The sequence below is a fragment of the Meleagris gallopavo genome, chromosome 8 (assembly GCF_905368555.1).
Source record: "Meleagris gallopavo chromosome 8, MGAL_WU_HG_1.1, whole genome shotgun sequence".
Classification (NCBI taxonomy): domain Eukaryota; kingdom Metazoa; phylum Chordata; class Aves; order Galliformes; family Phasianidae; genus Meleagris; species Meleagris gallopavo.
This window is the reverse complement of record NC_139411.1, coordinates 15461788-15481703: the sequence shown is the minus strand read 5'-3', so window position 1 is coordinate 15481703 and position 19916 is coordinate 15461788. Positions and strand designations below refer to the sequence as shown.

Here is a 19916-nt window from a genome sequence, read left to right as displayed (position 1 = left end):
GAAAAGAAGAAAACATGAACATAAGAGAAGAAAAAGTTCCTATATAGAAAAAAATAATCACAGTAGGTCAAACTAAGGATTTAAGATTTGCGTGTCAACACCCAAAATCCTTTTATATTTTTGAGGTGATCCTTAAAACTAACATCCCAAGTCACTCTTGCAGTGCCTACTGTATCAACAATATCACCAAAGTGAAGATAATAAAAGAGAACAAATCTCAGTGAACACGTACAACCTTGTTCACAGAATTGTTAGCACACAGTTCTGGCTGGACAAAGCATCTTCAGTGAACAGTAATAGTCAGAATGGCACAACAGTGGAGCAAGAACAAGAGAAGTCAATGGTCCTGGCCACAGTATAATATGGAGTATTTTTTCAGTGCACAGTACTCCTTTCAGTACTACCTGAACAAACTTTACTTATTTGGTCTAACTCTTCTTCAAAAAGCTTAACAATTCAGACCAGGTCTGAATTTCAGAAAATATAAGATTTTCTAAGGTATATCTGCTAAGAGAAATTTGGGAAGAGGGGGGCCAAGGCAGGACATGGCAGATCTTCACAAAGATCTTTACCTATATAAAGGTTATAGAAGAAGATAAGCAAGCAACCCCAACTGACAATTTTGTTGGTGCTGACAAAGACTTTGCACTAATGACCAATTCTAAGTGTTTGCAGATGAGGAAACTCGATTGCTTTCTTTGATTGTGAGCATTATGTTTGTGAGGTTTTAGTATCATAGCCTGTATCAGAATTTTGAAAAGCATGGAGAGAATTTTTTATTATAAAAACAATTCCTATCAAACATATACTTGAGACTACAAGCAGAATATATGTGAAGTTGAAATTTAAGTATGTAATACTGATGTTTCCATTTCAAAATCATTAGTGATAGTTCTTAAAACAAATGCTGGATCCCCCACTGGACACCTAAAGCTTGGTGACTTTTTTGAGGACGCAAGGTCCATTGAAATTGGGGTGGGGAGCTGACTGTGTAGTGGGAGTGTTTGCATCTATGCCTTCTGATCATCTTTCAGTCATACTCACAAAACATTCAGCAGCATCATCCATAATGCCCAGCTGGAACCGCTGCTCATCCTGAAATGTCTTTGCAAGAGCTGTGCGTAGGGCATCTGAAGGCAGCACTTTCTCACTGCTACATTGAAACTGGTTGAAGATACTCTAGTAAGAAAACAAACAAACAAAAAGTTTAACCACTGTATTTTCAAACACACAACCACTAAGTTGTCTGAAAACAAACAAGAAGCTTTTAATTCACATTGACCAAGCAATAAAGATATTTGTACTGTAAAGTAACCACAATAAAAAATCCTAGGGGTTTCTCCTTTGAAGCTGTTATCTATCTTCCTGGTGCTTTCCTTCCTTTCCTTTCAAAGAACATAGAAGCAAAGAAGGGAGGGTTGGGAGCCCAGGGCCAGCTTTCCTGCACGATAATCATCCTTAGACCTTCCTCCAACTCTGATTCCTGAAACAAATACAATGGACATCAAAACTTCTTCACTTTTTACTCCTATTTTCCCAGCTTGACTTTTTAACTTCACATCAGTAGCATTCTTCCTACACATGCTTTTTTCTTTCCTCTCTCACTCATGGCTTTCCTAACTTCTTAGCCCACAATGTGTTGCTTGCAATCTTTCAGGAATTTATTTACTTTAAATAAGCACAAATAGGTAAGAATCAGATGATGACTGGGTCAGCATAAGGAGAGAAAAATGCATTACGTGAACAGCAGCTCCTATCTATGGCCAGCTGTTCAATTGCTTCAGGTACCTGTTATTTTAACACCTGTATATCTCACAGCTCATCTGGGTAATGACTTGCAATAAGTAGTCCTAAAAAGAAGCATTATAATTGAAAGTGTGAGTTATCTGCGTGAAAGTTCAACATATATTCCCAACTGAAGAAGACCCAACTTCTATTGTGTGCATAATCTCTAAAACATTTTCTGAATTATTTAATTTTCATTGTGCCCTCCTACAAAAGAAAACAGAATAATATGGTACACAAGCTCCTCAGTAAGTGAAAAATTCTAGACCTTATTTTCAAACTGTTCTTACTCTAATTTTTATGACAAATGAGTTTCTTCATCAGCACTGATCTCAAAATTTCATTTGCCTCTAAACCTTTCCACACAACTTTCTTAAAGATCACTCAAAAATCTTGTTCTTACTGCAATTAAAACAATATCTTCAGTCGTTAACTACTTGGCTTTTCTGTCTTCTAGACAAGTACAAGAAAATAAGAAAGCTAGCTCCAAAGTGGTTTGTTGGCTTGGTTTTCTTTCCAATCTGTGATGAGAACCTGTAGCAGCATTCATTCCTGTTACTTCTCCCCTTAATTACTGAAAGCTTCTCTCCAGCATATTTAGAACCAATATTCACTAGAAATAAATAATCTGAATCTTTCTCTCCTTTAACCGGTCTTATTTGCTTCTTATCAGGAAATGAACAGGTAGACTGGGACGTCTGCTTAATTCAGCTGCTTTGAGGAAGATGAAAGAATGCAGAATGTTCCAGTCACTGCACAGCCACACAAACAAATCCGGTCTGCTTCATTCCTGGCTATGGAAATGGTAGAATTTATAATACTGACAGATTATCTAATACAGATGTAAAACATGCATCTCTCTTCACCGGTATTTTTATTTTGGTAACGTTTCCAGTGTTGATTGATGGGTGAGGGCCCAGCAACGCTGAAGACAGGTAGCTCTTCTGACACCACATTTATTAGAATATCAGATAATAACAGGGAAAGTTGTAATAAAGAGAAGGCTGTGAGGCAATTAAAGTCTCCCATCTCATGAGTTACAGATAATACCTTTCCTCAGCTACCTTACATTTACATATATAAAAATTGAAAGAATATCCAAGCTGGTCCTTAACAATCCCAATTTCAATTTCTATCCCACTGACAACAGAGCAAGTTTCTTGTTGTTGCATTAGTAGATTTTTCTCATCTCAGCAGACATCTAAAAACAAAAACAGTGAAAAACAATTCCACCCTATTTAAGCTCCTCCCTTTAAGGGATTTAAGAGCACCTTGAAGTATTCATGACTGTGCTTCAGAAACATGTTCATTCTGGTTATCTTTGGTCTCACTTTATAGATCTGGAAACTGAGGCACTTGCCTAGCAGCTTAGCAGGCAACTGAGCAGCAGGGAACTGATGGACAGGTCATAGTTAGCCCCAAAGAGCTCAGAAACGACTGCACTTTTGGTAGGGGGAGAATCAGCATAGGCTCCTCTCAAGTTAAAAGCAGAAGCCACCAAGCAACCATATTTCTGGAAAAAGCATACTTCACTTTTACCTGTAAAGTCCATAATAGGTAACATAAAAAGATTCAGGAACAAAAATGTGATCCTGATGATTATAAGCAGCTCTTTGAGTTTCCCAGAAGACCCTCCACTTTTAATTTTTTTTTTTTTTTGGCATCACAAAATAATTGCAGACTTCATGATAAAAAGCAAAGAACAGAAATAAAAAAAAATCTTTTAGTAAATATAACAGCCAAGAATTATGAAATCACAGTTACCATAATCTTAGAACAGAAATAATCTAGCAGTATTATAGAATATCATGAAGAATTCTATTATGTAAAATCAAGCAGCAAAAGACCCCAGTATTAGATAGAATGTCCTTCAATACTTGGAATGGCATAGTTTTCTTTAAATTATGAAGATTGAAATGTCTTAAAAACAATGAACAATCTTAAAGGTCAAATCTTTAAAGTCCTTTGAAACGCACCACTTGTGTCTTATAGGAAGCCCCAAAAAACACCTGAAATAGAGTCAGATGCACTTTGAACCAAGTGTTGTTGCTGGCTTTGCCCTTTTTTTTTTTTTTAATTTAAGAAAAACAGCAAAAAAAATCTTTTCTTTGGGGAGTTCTGAACAAGATAGGGGAGTTGTTTCCCTCTCTCCTTATTTTTCAAGACACATTCTTTGCTCACCTTTTCTTCAGAGCAAGTCTTTCTTGTCTCTCAGACTTAGATGGACAGGTGTGGCACTTCCTGCTGTTTCATCGTTTCAGGTTATCTAAGCTGGATCTCTCTCCTTAATTTGAGATCTTGCCCTTGAGTTATGCTGTTAGTCACTTACATATGTTCCCCACACAGGTCTGAAAGCCAGCTGGGTGCAGACCAGGAAAGCACTGCTGGTCCTGCTCCAGGAGTTTTCAGGACACCGTTTCTCCAAGTGCTTCTGGAGCTTAATGGAAGCTTCATACATGAAACATTCAAATTCTGTTTTCTTTCAAAAGCTTCTTCACCTGACACTGAAAAGCTCATTAGTGTATTCACAGTGCTGATGTCCCAAAATGGCCGCATTCCAACACATTCCAAAGTTGAGAGTATCCTTAAGAGCCGCAATATGAAAAAGACATTACTAAAAGCCTTCTGAACAAGAAAAGTCTTTCCTATTTTACCACTTTCCAGTATCTCCAATCAAAGCAGCAGAACTGAAAAATGTATTTTTGTACACAGATATAAACATATCCAGGCTCAGCATAAAAAGGGAACAATTCCTAATATTGAATTAACAACAGGACTTGGAATTCTACACTAATGATCTGCAATTGGAATGTTGGAAATAGCCAATATAGAGGAGTATGAGCATGGGATTTATCAGATAGGATACACGTTTTCAACAACACTGCATTCCTGAGCCCTATTTAAAAGAGACCCATCCCTTTCTCTCTACCCCATCTCCTCCACAAATCTTTGAAGGTCTGGAAAGGGTAGCACAGACAGCAGAATATAACTGAAATAAATTGCTGAAGCCAATCAAGTTGCATCTGGTTCATGCCCAAGTACTATGTCAGGATCAGCTATATTCTTCACATAGTTGGTCTTAGGCCAGCTTGCTCAGAGGCATCCAAAACTGGAAATTTCTTAACCACTCCAGGCAATCTGTTCCAGAGCCTCACTTGGTTTATTACCATTCAAGTGGTTTTTTCTTAGTTTCTAACTGGAAGCTTCCTGTTATTTCCACGACAGGTTTGGGCTTTTGACATCTGCCAGAACAGGAGATTGCTGTGTCAGCGCTCTCCCAGAATTATCTCCTCCAGTTTGGGAAGTGTGGGAATCAGTACAAACTTTCTGAAGCTTCAAAGGAGAACAACTTACAGTTTGACACAAAGAAACCTTATTATGCAATTACTCAAGTTAAAACCCGGCTTTCTTCTTCAGATTTCCAAAATTCACACGCATTATCATAAAATGATTCATGCTTCATTTGGTTAGAGTACAAGACAGTCACTATTCTTTGAGGCAGTTCTGGGATTGATGTTTTAGACTTCTTATTTTCAAGACTGTGAAGCTGAAATAACTGTGAGTTCCCTTACCCTCCTCTAAAAGATCTGTTCCAAATTATCTCTAATGGTGCCTGCAATTCACTGTCTCCTTAGGAAAGAAGTATTCAATTTACTTGAGGTACATTGACATCTCCAATGTGTATCTGTCCAGATTGATGGAACAAGCTTAGACTTGGCAATAACTATTGAATCAGACCAGTGCCCATGCACTATAAATTTGAGTTCTGTTCTTGGCAGCTTTCTGAGAATCAACTATTCTCCTCCAGCACTGAGCAGAAGTTCCTTCTGAATGGAGACAGCACTGCATCATGATATTTCTTTCACAGAATAAAACACGTTCGTCCAAAATGCTTTACTATTCCCTGTGTTTAAAGTTTATCTTTTAGCAAAAACTCTCCTCTCCTGATGCGACATCCCGTTCATATACCAACACATTAAAAAAAAAAATCAATAAAAATGCTGGCTGCTAAATTCATGCTTCTCCCAACCAATCTCCTAAATTTCCACCTACCATATTTCCATTAGCTCACATTTCCCTCTCACATTCCCTCATGTTATATTTGGCTTCACTAGCGCAAGTAATACTGGCCATATTTGTCTCTTCAGATCACGTTTTAAACCTCCACATCTGATAACAACCAACCTACGCAATTTTTACAGTCTGATCTATATTGTTATTCACTCTGTACCCTAAACATTAATGTCACCTCCCAGTATGGATTTTAAAGTCATACATCACCTGCCTACTAACAAAATTAAGTAAAAGGCAATAATTAATTGGAAGCTTCAATTACCAGTTCATTAACTCAAGAAACTGTTTTGCTGCTAACTACTTTTGTCCAGGAGTTAACTGCAAGTGCCAATTGAAAAAAAAAAAAAAAAAAAGACAACAGATACATTATATATATATATATGTATATATATATAAAATACAATACACTGTACTCTGACTCTTTGCAATCAACTTTTCACTTAATGTCTCAACCATGATACAAACGTTCCATAAGAAATCCCTACATTTCCAACAGGTGCCTAATCAGAACCATGCATCATTGCCATTCCATTTCTTTAAGCATTCTAATATCCTATTGTTCTCGGTTTTCACCTTAGAAAACAACAGTCTACACAGAAAATTCACATTCTTCCTGCTTTTGTTGCACATGACAAAATCACAAAAAAGAACAGCCCTGTTGGAATTTATCAATCAATAGAGTATTCTTCTTTGCAAACTACAAAAAACACCCTGTCCGATATCCTGGCACTACAGAGCTCCCAGTACAATCCCTGGAAGGAGAACAAACTCTCTGTGGCACGCTTAGCTCAGTGAACGGATTTCCCCCTTCCTGCTCCCTTCCAGCTGTGATAAACACACACCAAAGCAAAGTCATACTCTAGAAAAAGGAAAACATAACAGAATAAAGTAGACTTAAACATCAATGATAAATCAAAAAGCTGTTCCAATGTTATAGCAGGCAAATGGCATCGCAACAAAGATACCTACTTACCAAGAAAACCCAACATTCTATAATGCTATAAAATCTTAAGGAACAGTGTTTGGGTTTCCAGTACAGAGTCTGCAGCTCTCTCTTTTTTTTTTTTTTTTTTTTTTTTTTTTTTAAACAGCTCTTGATGCAGTATTCTTTCAAAGTGGGCAAAGAGCTTATGTCTACTTAATTCACAAACACAGCCAGGTAGCTTAGCAAGTTTTAAAACAATTCCACTTTAAGAATTTATGAAATGGATATCTCCAGTGGCACAAAACTAAGATGTGATTTGATATCCAATATGACACATCACTGTCCTGTGATTGTTCTTTCTATAAATAAAATTAAAATTCTAAATAATATTTAGGGAGATAGCTGAGCATTTACAGTAAATACTGTGCATGACATCAGAATCCCTAGAAACAGTTGCAGCAAGCCAAGCATGTATAAAAAAATAACTACTTTGTTGTTTTTCAAAGGCTAAATTTAGCCTAGTGGAGATTATCTTCCTCTAGAGTCATAAGGAAGAGAATGCTCCCCTTAAAGCAACTGTTCAAATTTGGGAAAGAGCGTGAACCCTCTCTGCCCAACACAGCAAGTATCCTGCCAAGGCAAGCTGGAGAGAAGGGGTGGGATGGAGACTCTTTTCCCCGGGTACTGCCCCCTTCCCAGGCTAGGCTGGAAGCAGAACATGCCAGCATGCTTTGGAGAAAAGCAAACACATCCTGCCCCATCCTCACTCAGTCTGGGCAGAATCTTGGACAGGTCCACCTGGCAGCATGCAAAGCTAATTACCTCTCCCCAGACCCTAATAGGAGATTTTCGCATGGTATAGAGCTCCAAATTCTTGGCTTCCCACTGGATCCAGCCATATCTTCTCCCTCATCTTAGCAAAGCCTAAGGCAAGATTCAAGAGAAAGAGGATGTCAAAGGCCTACAAGCTAAGATGGCAATACCCTGGCAGGACAACAGTTACAGGTTTCCAGTGCAGACAAGAAGACCAGAGCAGGGGAAAAGACAAGCAACGATGGGAAGGGATGATCTGGCTGCACTGGGACACAACTCATCTAGGTGATACCTGCAGTAATAAGTGCATATTAAGCACATCATCACAATTTTCATATACAAGTTTACACATACCATGCATCAGACAGCCTCAACTCCTTCAGAAAAAAAAAAAAAAAAAAAAAAAAAAGCAGTTTGAGAACCACTGATCCAGAGGGCAGTAGAGAACAAGTAAATACTTGAAAATAGCTTTTTTTTTTTTCCCCCTCCCTCATTAATGTCTTGCTTAAGGAGTTCACGAAGATGAATGCATTCATCTCCATAATATGAGATTATCCCTCATGCATACCCTGTTTGTGTAGGAGCCCCAGTTCTCCAGTTACATGCAAGATAACCTATGGTTCTGATGTCTGTGAGGGGCTTTTTGGTTTGGTTTGGGGGTGGGGAGGAGGTGTACATCCCCAATTTGACTTAAACTATTATATATCTGGATAATATTTGAATTGGTAACACTATGAATATCAGGGAAATCTTTGAAATGTTGATGTTCATACATAATATATTTAATAAAGATGAAAACTTGCCATTCCACAAAATTGTGAGATCCTTTTAAGTTAATGAACATAAAGAAACTAGGACTAAAACAGCTCAGACTTTTAACAAGCAGATTTCTGTGTTTTTCCTCTCGTATAGCTTTACAATAAATGCAGGTAAGCTTTCTGAAGCCTGTAGAATAGACTTGGGTAAAATACTGATATTTCCCATGCAGAACAGGCTGTGGCTAGAGAAAATATTAACATTATGGCTTGGGTTAAAGCCAGATGAAATTTATTTACTTACTTTGTTGAGTACTAGTTACTGCCCACATTCAGTAATAATTTTCCAACTAATTCTTTACTTGGTGATACATTTCTTCAGTATTTTTCATTGTATATTGAATTTTGTGAGCTACTGGAATTCTGCACATCATCAGATTCAAGTATTCTAAAGCGTGCAAAAGAACTTTCAGGATTCAGTGCAATGCTGGAAACTTAAGGTTACAACACCTTATGGCTGAACACAGCATTGGTAAGAACTACAGAAAGGAAGCAAAAAAATCCTAGAAGATACCTGTGAGCAGGAAGAGAGAACAGCAAGTTTTTGTAAGGCTGCATAATTTAAAAATAAGTATATGGCTGCAGGCACACAATTAGTGAATTCAACACTTAAAGGCTTATAATAGCATGCTGCACACTTCAGCAAGACATTAAAAGCATGAATCACATCAACAAAACTAAATACTATTTGACCAAATGCCTGCTTTTAATATATATATTCCAAAGATTCTGCCACCCTGCAGTCTTACTGTAGCGCCTTCCTCCTCTAAAACCAGTACTGCTATTCCAGATGCATCTTTGTTCACAGAATCACAGGGGCTGAAAGGGACCTCTAAAGATCAAGTCCAACCCCTCTGCTAAAGCAGGCTCTATAGTGTAGGTTTACACAGGAAAGAGTCCAGGTGGGTTTTGAATACCTCCAGAGGAGACTACCACCTCTCTGTGGAGCTTGTTCCAGAGCACTGTTCAACCTTCTGTAACAGCTACATAAACATTCATTTTCTCCTCTTTCACAGTATCATTTTTTCCCCTCTCAATCCAAACAAGACATCAGCTATTAGCTTTATATTAAAACAAACCATATCTGCCTCAGATTCCATTGTACTTTCAGCCAAATGGCAGAATCTGAACTCCTGGTATCTCCCCGCAATACCTTGCTGCTTTGTTAAACACGAGAACAAAAACTTTTATTCATGATCATTTCCCAAATCCTGTTCTTTCTGCCCTTACTTACCCAAGAATGCTATTAATCACTCGGCAGTACCGGAGGGAATTAGCTTTGAGTCATTCATCTTACTGAATTTCATGAACTCAAACCAAATCAACACTAAGTTTTGTCATTTCTCTATAGGGAAAGGGATATATTCAATATTCCATCTTTTCTTTGCTGTATTTCTCACTTTGGATGTGCTATCCTTTTCCTAACGTAGTCTAATATCCTCTTCTAAAGATACTGCTGTAAATAACCCTCTCATCATTTCAGCATGAGTTGATTCAGACTCTTCAAAAGGAAATGACTTATCTTATTTCATGCCTTAAGAGTTAGCTCTTCACTGTTCTTTTGCAATGGAAAACCCCTCCAGAACATCCTAAAAACTCCTGAGATAGCCTCAAAATCAGCTATCTTGACCAAAGCACCCCCTAAAATCACTCACCAGAAGACTGCTATTATACCATAAATATTGCCTGTGAACTTCAGATAATCTCAATTCAAACCTTGCACTCTCAATTTTGCCATAAGACATGCCATCTCCCCTTTTCATCAGTGCACACAGAATTCATAGTACAATAAAATCTCCCACAACAAATTTAAATATTTACTAAGATTTTACAACCCATTTATGATCAAAGATTATGACTTAGTCATTTCAGAAAGAAAAATCATTGCTCAGGAACATTAAAGCTGGAGTTCTCATTATGTTTTGCTTATGACAATTTCTCCCATCAGGCAGCAATGACTTTGCAGAAGAATTTAAAAAGGAGGACACAAACACACACACGCAAAATTCAAAATGGAAGCAATAGAAAGTAAAGGGTAAATACAAACAGATGTAGGACTGTACAGTTTACTCAAGTATGTAACAGTACTTGAACACCAACTACCATTTAGATCTTACTGTCTAAGCAGCATCTGAGATAGATATTTTATCTGCAACTAAAAACAGAATTGATGTTTTCTAAATCAGACACCAAAAAGAATTGAGCCATTTAATGCAGACATCAATATTTACAGTAGAAAATACCTTTTAGCCTTATATAATCAAAAGTTTTGAATACAAAGGCCTTTCATGCTGACATTTAAAGCAGCCAGGAAGGGTGAATTCTGAAGAACATACTATCTATATATGATAGAATATTTATAAGCCAAATGACAATTTAGGAAAAAAGGATAACAGTGCTCTACTGTCTGAAGTGATATTTCAAACATGGAGGCTTGCAATGATCTGCACTCCACTGATGACAGATTTATATCTGCAACTTACCTACAACATTTTCCACACTGCATCACTGAACACACTTAAAAAACCAGCACTCTGAGAAGTGCATGCTGCACATAATCAGATTTACCTTTGGTCTTGCCAATTTCCAGATGGAAGCTTAATTAGACAGAAATACCGGAGATATTTCTGTTACTTTAAAAGAATTATTTTCCAATCTTTACCTTGAGAGCACAGAAGATGCAAGAATCTCCCATACATTTGTGCGTTGAGATTTGTCGGAAACTGCGGCGGAAAATGTCAAGGTGCCAAAGAACCTGAAACACAAAGAGGAGCACAGCTGATTTTGTGAATACAGAAAATAAAATACTGCATAGAGCTTTGATTAAAGTTACACACTCTAAACAATTCTAATAGTACATGAATCCCAACAAACATCACTTTTAACAGTGCGTCTTTTAGCCAACTGCAAGTTGACATTTTCATCTTTCTCAAGAACTGTACCACTTATATACAGAAAACTACAGCAGGATGCTGCCCTCAAATCCGTTTCCCGTGCTTTGGACTGACCCCACATTGCTTTGTGCAGCAGTACCACCAGCAGCACGCAAATACCACGCAGCAGCCGCAAAGCTGCGCGGAGCTGCAACAACCCTGAGATGCCCAGGTCAGCTCCTTGCATCCCATTCCTCCTCCCCCTTCAGCCTCAACGCTCTGAGCAGAAAGGGCAACCATCAGAAATGGAGCACCAGCAGCGTGTGCATTAACAAGCTCCTGAATGTCAAAACAATAAAGTGCAAAAATCTCGTATGCCCAAATCCTGTCATTAGAAAGTGCTTTTACAAACCGTGATGACTGACAGATTTCTAACCCTAACCAGTGTGGACAGTTACACTTTTCTTTCAGGACAGGTTATTGAGGTGATGATCACAGCAACAGCACAAGGCAAACTTGGCTGGAACAGCACCAAGCTTTGGGTTAAGTTTCACTACCAACCCTGGGCAATCATATAAATTCTCATCTGCACAACAGTGCGAGTGCTGACCCGAGGTGTTTCACAAGCAGCTCCTCATGCTTGTTGCTGGCTGCTTCAGTGAGCAGTAAGTGGGCTTTCCTGCCAGCCCTGCCCTCAGTCAGGAGGCAGAAGCCCACACTGAGAACAGCCCTGACCTGAATTGCACTGTGCCAGGCTCCAGGCAGAACGCAATGGCTCAGGCTGCCATGTGACTGACTGAACACTTTGTTAGCACCAACAGAGGGACCAAACATCTAACCAATTAATTTGTCCTGAGGAACTAACCAGAAAAACAGCATTCTGAAAAAAAGAAAATTGTACTGTTTTCAAGAAATGTAAAGTATCTGTAACAATTTGTTAACAAGATCACAGCATTGAAATGCTACCTAAAACTAAACTACAAAAACAACATTTTTAGGGCATGTTTAATCTGTAAAGTTTCCCAAACTCTCAGAATTGTTCAGCTTATGTTTTTACTCAAACTCTTCCTGTACTTAAGAGCCTGGGAGGCAATACAAGTTTTTGAAGTATCTGATTGCATACAACATTCCTGAACAGCTACTGCAGGCTTCACAAAAAGAAGAAAAATACATTTAGGAACTAGTCCAGTTTGTCAGTGTAATTGCCTTTGGAGCTTATCTTGAATATTTATAGAAATACTTAAAAGTAAAGAACAACAAATATTCAAGAGTCTCTCAGACTAACACTGATTAAAAAATTAAGACAAAAAACGGAAGTATATATAATATTAGAAAATTATTAACATCCTGGTTTTTAAATAATAATGGTAATAAATAACAAGCTTTGGCTACAGGTATTTCTGGTATTCTCTCTCAGAAGAAAACAATTTCTGAAGCACGCTGAAAGCCAGGTCGCACACTTCTACCTTCCTGTACAGCACAGTTGGCATTGGGCGCTACTTCAGTCTGACCTAGGCTCAGTAACTTGGGATCAGGAGGTAGCCAGTGTGCAGCTTAATGAAAGTAGCTAACACATCACTGAAAACTGCAATTTTCTTGACTTATTTACCTTCATACCTAGTCCTGTACTTCCTGGCGTACTAAAACTATGGAAGGTTACTAACGTCTCCATTTGTATTACTTGAATCACCAGGACATCTCAAAGTCTGAAGCTAACTGAGAAGCTAATTGTGCCCACAAAAAGAAAGCTGCAGTGACACAGCCTGTGCTACCCAGTCAAGTCACATGATGGGAATGAGACTGAGGGCTGAAACTCAAACAGATGCCCCGAATATGTAAACAGTGACAATACAAGTATAGCAGCCACCCCACTGCATTTTGACGCAGGAGAATTGTTTCTTCTAGATAAAAGGTAAGTACTCCAGCATCTAAACTGCAAATCTGCAGTAAAAAAGAAAATTGGACTGCATTAAGAGGTGTTTGTATAGGTGTTATCAACCCGTTACTTGGATTGATAATCAAAAATAACTGATTTACTTTAAGGAGTAGACATAATTTAGATTAGAAGATTTAATGCAACATTCTACTACACATTTTCATCTTTGGTTGACAGCTTACCAGTTTACACAGACAGAAAGGATTCAAGTGTCAGTGCACCAAGAAAAACTGAAACTTACAAAAGCTTTTCTATAATGCAATAAACACGCATTTCCAAACTTAGTTTTATTTTATCTAGGCTTACAATTATAATGCCAAGCCTGACTGCATTTGTTGCACATCACAGCCTAAGAAAGTATTGCAATCGACACAAAGTGACAGAAACTGTTTACAGTTCGCGTTCTCACCTGTAGAGCACTGTTCAGGAAGCAACTGTTCTGCCCCGGTTCATTGCTGAGACCTTTACTGGGTGCTATCGAAGTTGTATTTCGTGGAGTAAACATCCCCTGGACGTTCCCTCGGCCCACAGAAAAGTAATTTCTTTTCCAAGACATCTTCCAGTTGTAGCTGTAGAACACGTAGGTTTTGGCTGGCAGAGTATTTCACTTGATCGGATCTTTCTTTCACCAGAATTCAAAACTGGAACAACATCCAACCATCTGCACGTTATAATTTAAATGGAATTTCTTCTTTCTTCAAGACAGCAGTAGTTTGTTCTTCTAAACCCAGCCCAGGATACTATTCATTTGATGCTTATGTATGCAAAAACCTCCTCTACAAGCAGCCACAAAGTTTGCAAAAGGGAAGGAATCCATGGTCTTACAAGTTCATCTATTATGCTGTTGCTCCTTTTTCTAAGAGGGCAGTGGCTTCAGGGAACAAATGGCAGATTAAGGAAGTCCCAGAAATGAGAGAAGAAAAACCAACAGCTAACTTCCCCCACTACTCCCCTCCAGAAAAACAGCTTCACTAATTCTTTTATAATCCTCTTATTGAAGATGGGAAAAATCCAATTAGTGAGAGAGCAGAGAAACCAAAACCAAAACAAAACCTTTGCAGCTCTGTTTCAGTTACTTTTGTCTTGTGTGATGAAAGTGGCATTATCCTCGCAGGAAAAAAAGCAGCAACTCCAGAACTTGAGAGCAGCAAGGAGTCTCCGATTCAGTTCCTCTAATTCTGCACGCAATCTTTAGAAGTTTCTCCTCCTGATCCTCCTTTTGCAACTGGAATGCCCAGCCGTGCCAGAAAGCTTGAGAGAGAAAAATAATCAAAGGCTTGCGTCATTTAATTACTCTCTTGGCTTTGCGCTGTTCTGCCAAGACCAGCGTTGCCTCACCTCCCACAATACACAGAATCTTCTGAGAGAATGAAAAAAAAAAAAAAAAAAAAAAACCCTTCCTCCACCCAAAAAATAAAACAACAAGGAGAACACAGAATTCTAAGAAAAGAATGTTAGAGCAGGGAGGGCAATATGGTGGAAAAGTTAAGAAGAAAGTTAGATTTAAAAAGAGAATAGAAAAACTAACATTTACGTGAACTCCATGCCAGTTTTCACACACATCCTTTGCAATGCTTAAGTGTCAAACATTTTAAAGATCTCTTAGCAATTCATGAAGTAGTGGGATGACAATATGAATGTTAATAAACTGTTGATGCTAGAATTGGGACTGATCCTCAGATTATGAGATGAGGAGGACACAGAGCTTCCCAGCAGCTCAGAAGACAGAGGTCTTCAAACAAAACACTCCACATTTCCATAATCAGAGACATTTATCTATAAAATTGACATTAATAGAATATGCCTCTTCCAAGAAATAGTGACGCTTCTGAAGGAGCGGAAAGAATCAGTGAACTGCTCTGCTCATCTGCTTCTCATCCTTCAGGAAATATAAAAAGAATTTAAAAAAAAGAACCAGCAGCATTTGTTGTAAGGAATTCCTAGAAAGAGAAACTACAAGAATTTATGGTAAAATATTTTTATTTCTTGCAAGACCATTCCACTTCTTTACTGAGGATTATGTAGTATTTCCCCGGTATTTCACCAACAAGATTTATGATTATTCCATTTTTGGTAACAGGATAAAAATTGGGCATAACTGTTATGACCAGTATGGACAAGACAAGTCTATTCCATGTGTTCCATGTGAAGTAGTAATTGCACTACAGTGCCACTACAAAACAGGTACAGGAGAATTCAAGCATCAGCAAAATAACTCAGAGAACAACTCCTTATGAAGATGACCCAGGTATCTGTGGAGGTACATTTTTCACCTTCCCCACAGTTACAATTTTTTCATCTTCTGTCAAAAAACAAATAATTACCTCATCATCTACAAATGTGTTAAAGCGGTCCGATCCATTCCCTTCTAGTAACCTTGTTTGTGCTTTCATTAATCTCATTTTGCAAATTTCAATGAAGGCTTTGTGTCGCTGTAAGGCAGGCAAGCATCTATACAGAGATGAATATTCTTCATGGTTGCCAGTATGCCATGCAAAATGCTCAGATGTGCTTGCAAGCCTGCAGACACAGACCATTATCACGCCAGTCACACAACATTCCTGAGCGCTGAACGTATACAGGACTCATTTCAAAGCATTTTCAGTCTCAACTCCCTTTTCTTTGCTCAATCCTCTAAATGAATCACAAGCCAAACAAACTGTGTGAGGTAAGTAAGTTTCAGGCAGCAATGCAATGATCTCTGTAAACCACTGCTTCTTGCAGTAGGTGCGGTAGCAAGAGATCAGAGCAGGACGCCATGAGGAACGAGCTGAGGCAGCAGACCCTGCACAAAGTCACAAGAAGTCTCCGAGCCACGCAACTCTTTTCACAGCGCCAATGGGAAATACAACCCAAAACACATGCCAGATGGACAAGTGTGAGCAGCAGAGAGTAAACACTCAGTAGATTTCAAATCCAAGACAAGACTCTGCTCTCAAAATGGGCTACAAAATTCTGAGCCAAGATATTTCAGTTATTACAAGGTGAACACCTTTTTTCCCTATGGATTTTCATTGTCTTGGGACCAGAAGTAGATGAGAGACTTCGTATTTCATCTATCATCACTAGGGGAGTCTGTAACAGAAGGGCTCTCACAGTGACCATGCAAGCTTTTTGCATTTGTACAGAAAGGACTTCCTTTCCCAGGTTCCCATTTATACACTCAGCCTGCTCTTTTAGCTAGATGGCCACTGCAGAGTTAAGAGAACAAGAAGTAAGCTGTAATCCGTAACCACCAGACAGATTTAGACAAAAACAGATCTCTAGAGATAAATGGCAGCTTCACACTTTAGCAAACACTAAAACTTGCCAACATTATACAACAGCTACAGGATGAAATCCTAATTCATATGAAACGTACGTGAGACAATAGTCATACAGATTGTTTACAGACTCACTATGCCTCCATAGTTCTACCATAAAAACCACAAAAAGGATAACAAAACACAAGCAGGAAAAAAGAACATACGGAGAGAAAGCAACTATTGAAATACTCTGCAGCTACCACCAGAAAAAAGCTAACTCCTACTTTAAAGGCACAGCATACCATTCCAATAAAGAAAGAAATCAAACAAAGGCACCTGAAGCAGCAGTGGCTGTGAGGGCACAGGCAGGAGGTGCTCCACCAACATACTGCTGCTCCCAGGCCTGGCGTGTGGGTGTCACAGACCCCAGCCATAGTCGTGAAGCAAAATAAATTTGTTTTCTGAAAGGTAACCACTGTAACATTTTCACGAAGTACGTGCTTCAGAGCACAGCATAACTAAGTGAGAAGACAACATTTTCATGTATTATTTCTGAGTAAATAAATTTCTTAGATTTTAAACTGTTACCCTATCCACAGACACCAAGTGTTTATTTTAATAAGACATAGAAAATTCCTATAATTGCACTGCTGATAGAGCTTCCCAGACTTCTGTAGCATTTTAATGTTAGGTCACAACAACTGCAGCTCCATACAGCTCTTATACTGCAAAAATAAACAAACAAAAAATAACATTCAAAACCTGTAGCTCCTGTATGTCCAAGTGCCATCTTGGCATGAGCCCAGGAAACACAGGCTGAAGTAAAAGAGAACGGCATCATCAGAGCTGAGAACGCTGTTCATCCAGAACAGATATGATTCTCACTGCTGAGTTCTACTATTACAGAAATATGAGGAGGACAGGAGTGCCAGATGCAAAAGCATAAATGATGCTCTTGGTTCATTACTCCTAACATTATCTAGAGACACAATGAACTAAGGCAGATAGCCCAAAAAACTTTTAATGAACTTGAGTCTTGTCTATTGTCTGAAGAACACTCTTCACTGGAACAAGGTACCAAACTAATCTAGCCAGTCTGATTAAATAATGCTAACTAGATCCCTAAAAACATTGCCCTGGCATAATAAGAATATTGTAATCTAGAATAAATTAAGAACATATAACTGTAAATGGAAATTAAACGTGCCAGATCTTCCCTCCAATTCAGCTAGCTCTCCTGCCGTTGTGAGCACCGTCCTTAGGAAGAGAGGTTCCCAGCCCAGGCCCAGAGACTGGAGCAGAGCACCCTCAGCCCTGCATCGCCTGGTAGCCCATCCCCACCCGGTGCTGCAGGCCACAACTGAGCTTTTGGTCTGGAAGAGACCTGACAGTCTGCCCTTGGGACACCAGGGCATGCTGCTCTCACAGACACACACCACCACACAGGAGTTCAGGCCCCGGTACATTCTCACATTCACTTGCTAAATCAGTTACACCAACAGAACGTCTCCAGCTGCATCCTTCCTTCTCCAATGAGATCCCACTATTACGCTTCACTTTAAGGGGAAAAACTGTCGTGATCCTCTTACTTGAGTCTCATGTCTCTCCACACACTTTGGGCATTTTCTTGATGTGTCATTTCAGAGACAAGGCTGAAATAAAACAGCCTAATTCGGGAAAGGAGATGCTTCCATTTAGCTCTAGGTACAGCTGAAAGCACCAATGAAGTATTTATCGTACTTAAATAAGAGCAGTGGTCCAGAACTTATTTTTAATTAATTTTGTATATCCGAAGAAATGTGCAAAACAAAGTAAATGCTTCAGTAGTGGTTTTAGAAAAGAATGGGCTCCTCATCTCACACGTGCTCTAAAGTGGTGGTAGGTAACTGATTACTGATGCTGAGAGTAAATTTCACTTTCTCATACAAAAACATCTCTGAAAGCCCGACCAGGTGAGAAATGGAAACCCACTTGTTTTGTTACAAGAGAGAGACTAGGCCAAGACAATGCCTTTTTTGTGCAGCTGCTTTCCAGCAGGGCCACCTGCCCTGATCCTGTGGCTGCTGTCAGCCCAAGGGAGAGTTCCCACAGCCAAGAAGCTTGATAACACTTTCCTCATGTAATTGAAATTATGTAAGTATCGGTTGATTTCTGCAGTTAAATATGATTTAATCAATGCAGATCTCATCAATATTAAGACCATCATTTACAGTTCAGGCCTCAAAAAACATCCAGCTTTGCATCTCAGTTTAAGCTCAATCTTGGAGGTGATAAAATAGAGGGACAGAAAAAGCTTTCATTACCTAATAGCCATGAGGCTGGTTGAAGCAAAGAGTGAACAGCACAGCAATCTTAAAGGTAAACATCCCTGACAGCCATCAACTGCCTCAGCACCAAGCAGGAGATGCTGTCCTCCAGAGCATATCTCTGAGATTCACAGCTAGCTGGAAATATCAGGCAGATTTTTCCCTGCACACCTAGATGATGGACTCATTTCTAGAAGGTATGTTGATTCCCATTCATTCTTATCTGCAAGAACTTTAACAGTGCACATGGGATAAGAAAACTCTTTGCTTTATGCATGCATTTTCCTCAGTCTTGATTGCTGTGCCAGATGAAAAAGTCTGTAATGCTTTTGCTGCTGAAGCTTACACCCACTTTTCAGCCTTCTGCTTAAAGGAATAACTTTATTACAAGGCTTTCTGCTAATTCTGCCTACTGGGTGGAGCACAGAACTGACAGCACGGCAGATTCCTGCAACATCCTCATACTGGTCTTGAGTATCTCTCATTCTGCTATTGCACAATTCCTATCTGCAAAGCTCTGTAGAAGTGCAGCAAAGCTCAGAGCATCCACTAGCTCCCCGAAACCACATTAGAAAAAAAACACCCAGAGTATGTGGGAAGTTAGGAGAAATGGTCTGTAGACAAGTCACCATAGGAGACAAAGCTTCTGGAGAGTCCCTCTGCTCAAAGCCAAAAGGTTGGCATTCCTCAGCTAGCAAACAACTTAGTGTTTCTCCAGCTTTCAGAGAGAAAGCCCTTTCAAAAATGAAGCAAGACTATATGCTTGTACTGACTTCTCAGATTAGTAGATACAAGGGAAAAAGAAAAACAAACGCACTCGATGTTCCTGTCAGCAGCTCAGGCCAGCAAGGGGTGTGGAGACATTCTGCACAAACACCCAAAAGCGAGACGGCAGGCTGCTGTGGTGAAACAGTTTTATGCTGCATGAAAACAGTTTATTTCTCACTGCAAGCACCAATGCTTGCAAGTATTTCATCAAATTATAATGGTTTCTGTCTTAAAACAATGAAATGAAATGCCATGAACACTAATCTAATCTGAACCATTTGATTTTAAGCTTGACAGTCAGCCAAATCTTTTCGAAGAGCATCTCTCTCTTTTAACAAAAAAAAAAAAAAAAAAAAAAAAAAAAAAGTGGCAGAAA

General features: G+C 39.0%; 1 protein-coding gene across 6 annotated transcripts in view; it reads right to left on the bottom strand.

Annotated features, from left to right (window-relative positions):
- The window catches only part of USP54 (ubiquitin specific peptidase 54), a 97807-nt gene that overhangs the window by 37505 nt on the left and 40386 nt on the right, over positions 1-19916 (bottom strand). For 5 of the 6 annotated variants that reach the window (XM_085229910.1, XM_085229909.1, XM_085229911.1 and 2 more), the window contains exons 2-4: positions 13631-14472; positions 11075-11167; positions 1045-1179 (exon numbers count right to left, since the gene is read on the bottom strand). In XM_085229910.1, the coding sequence (XP_085086036.1) occupies positions 1045-1179; positions 11075-11167; positions 13631-13777 (375 nt within the window). In that variant the 5' untranslated portion in view covers positions 13778-14472. The remainder of the gene's footprint in view (positions 1-1044; positions 1180-11074; positions 11168-13630; positions 14473-19916) is intronic. The other variant, XM_085229908.1, reaches the window with a different exon arrangement.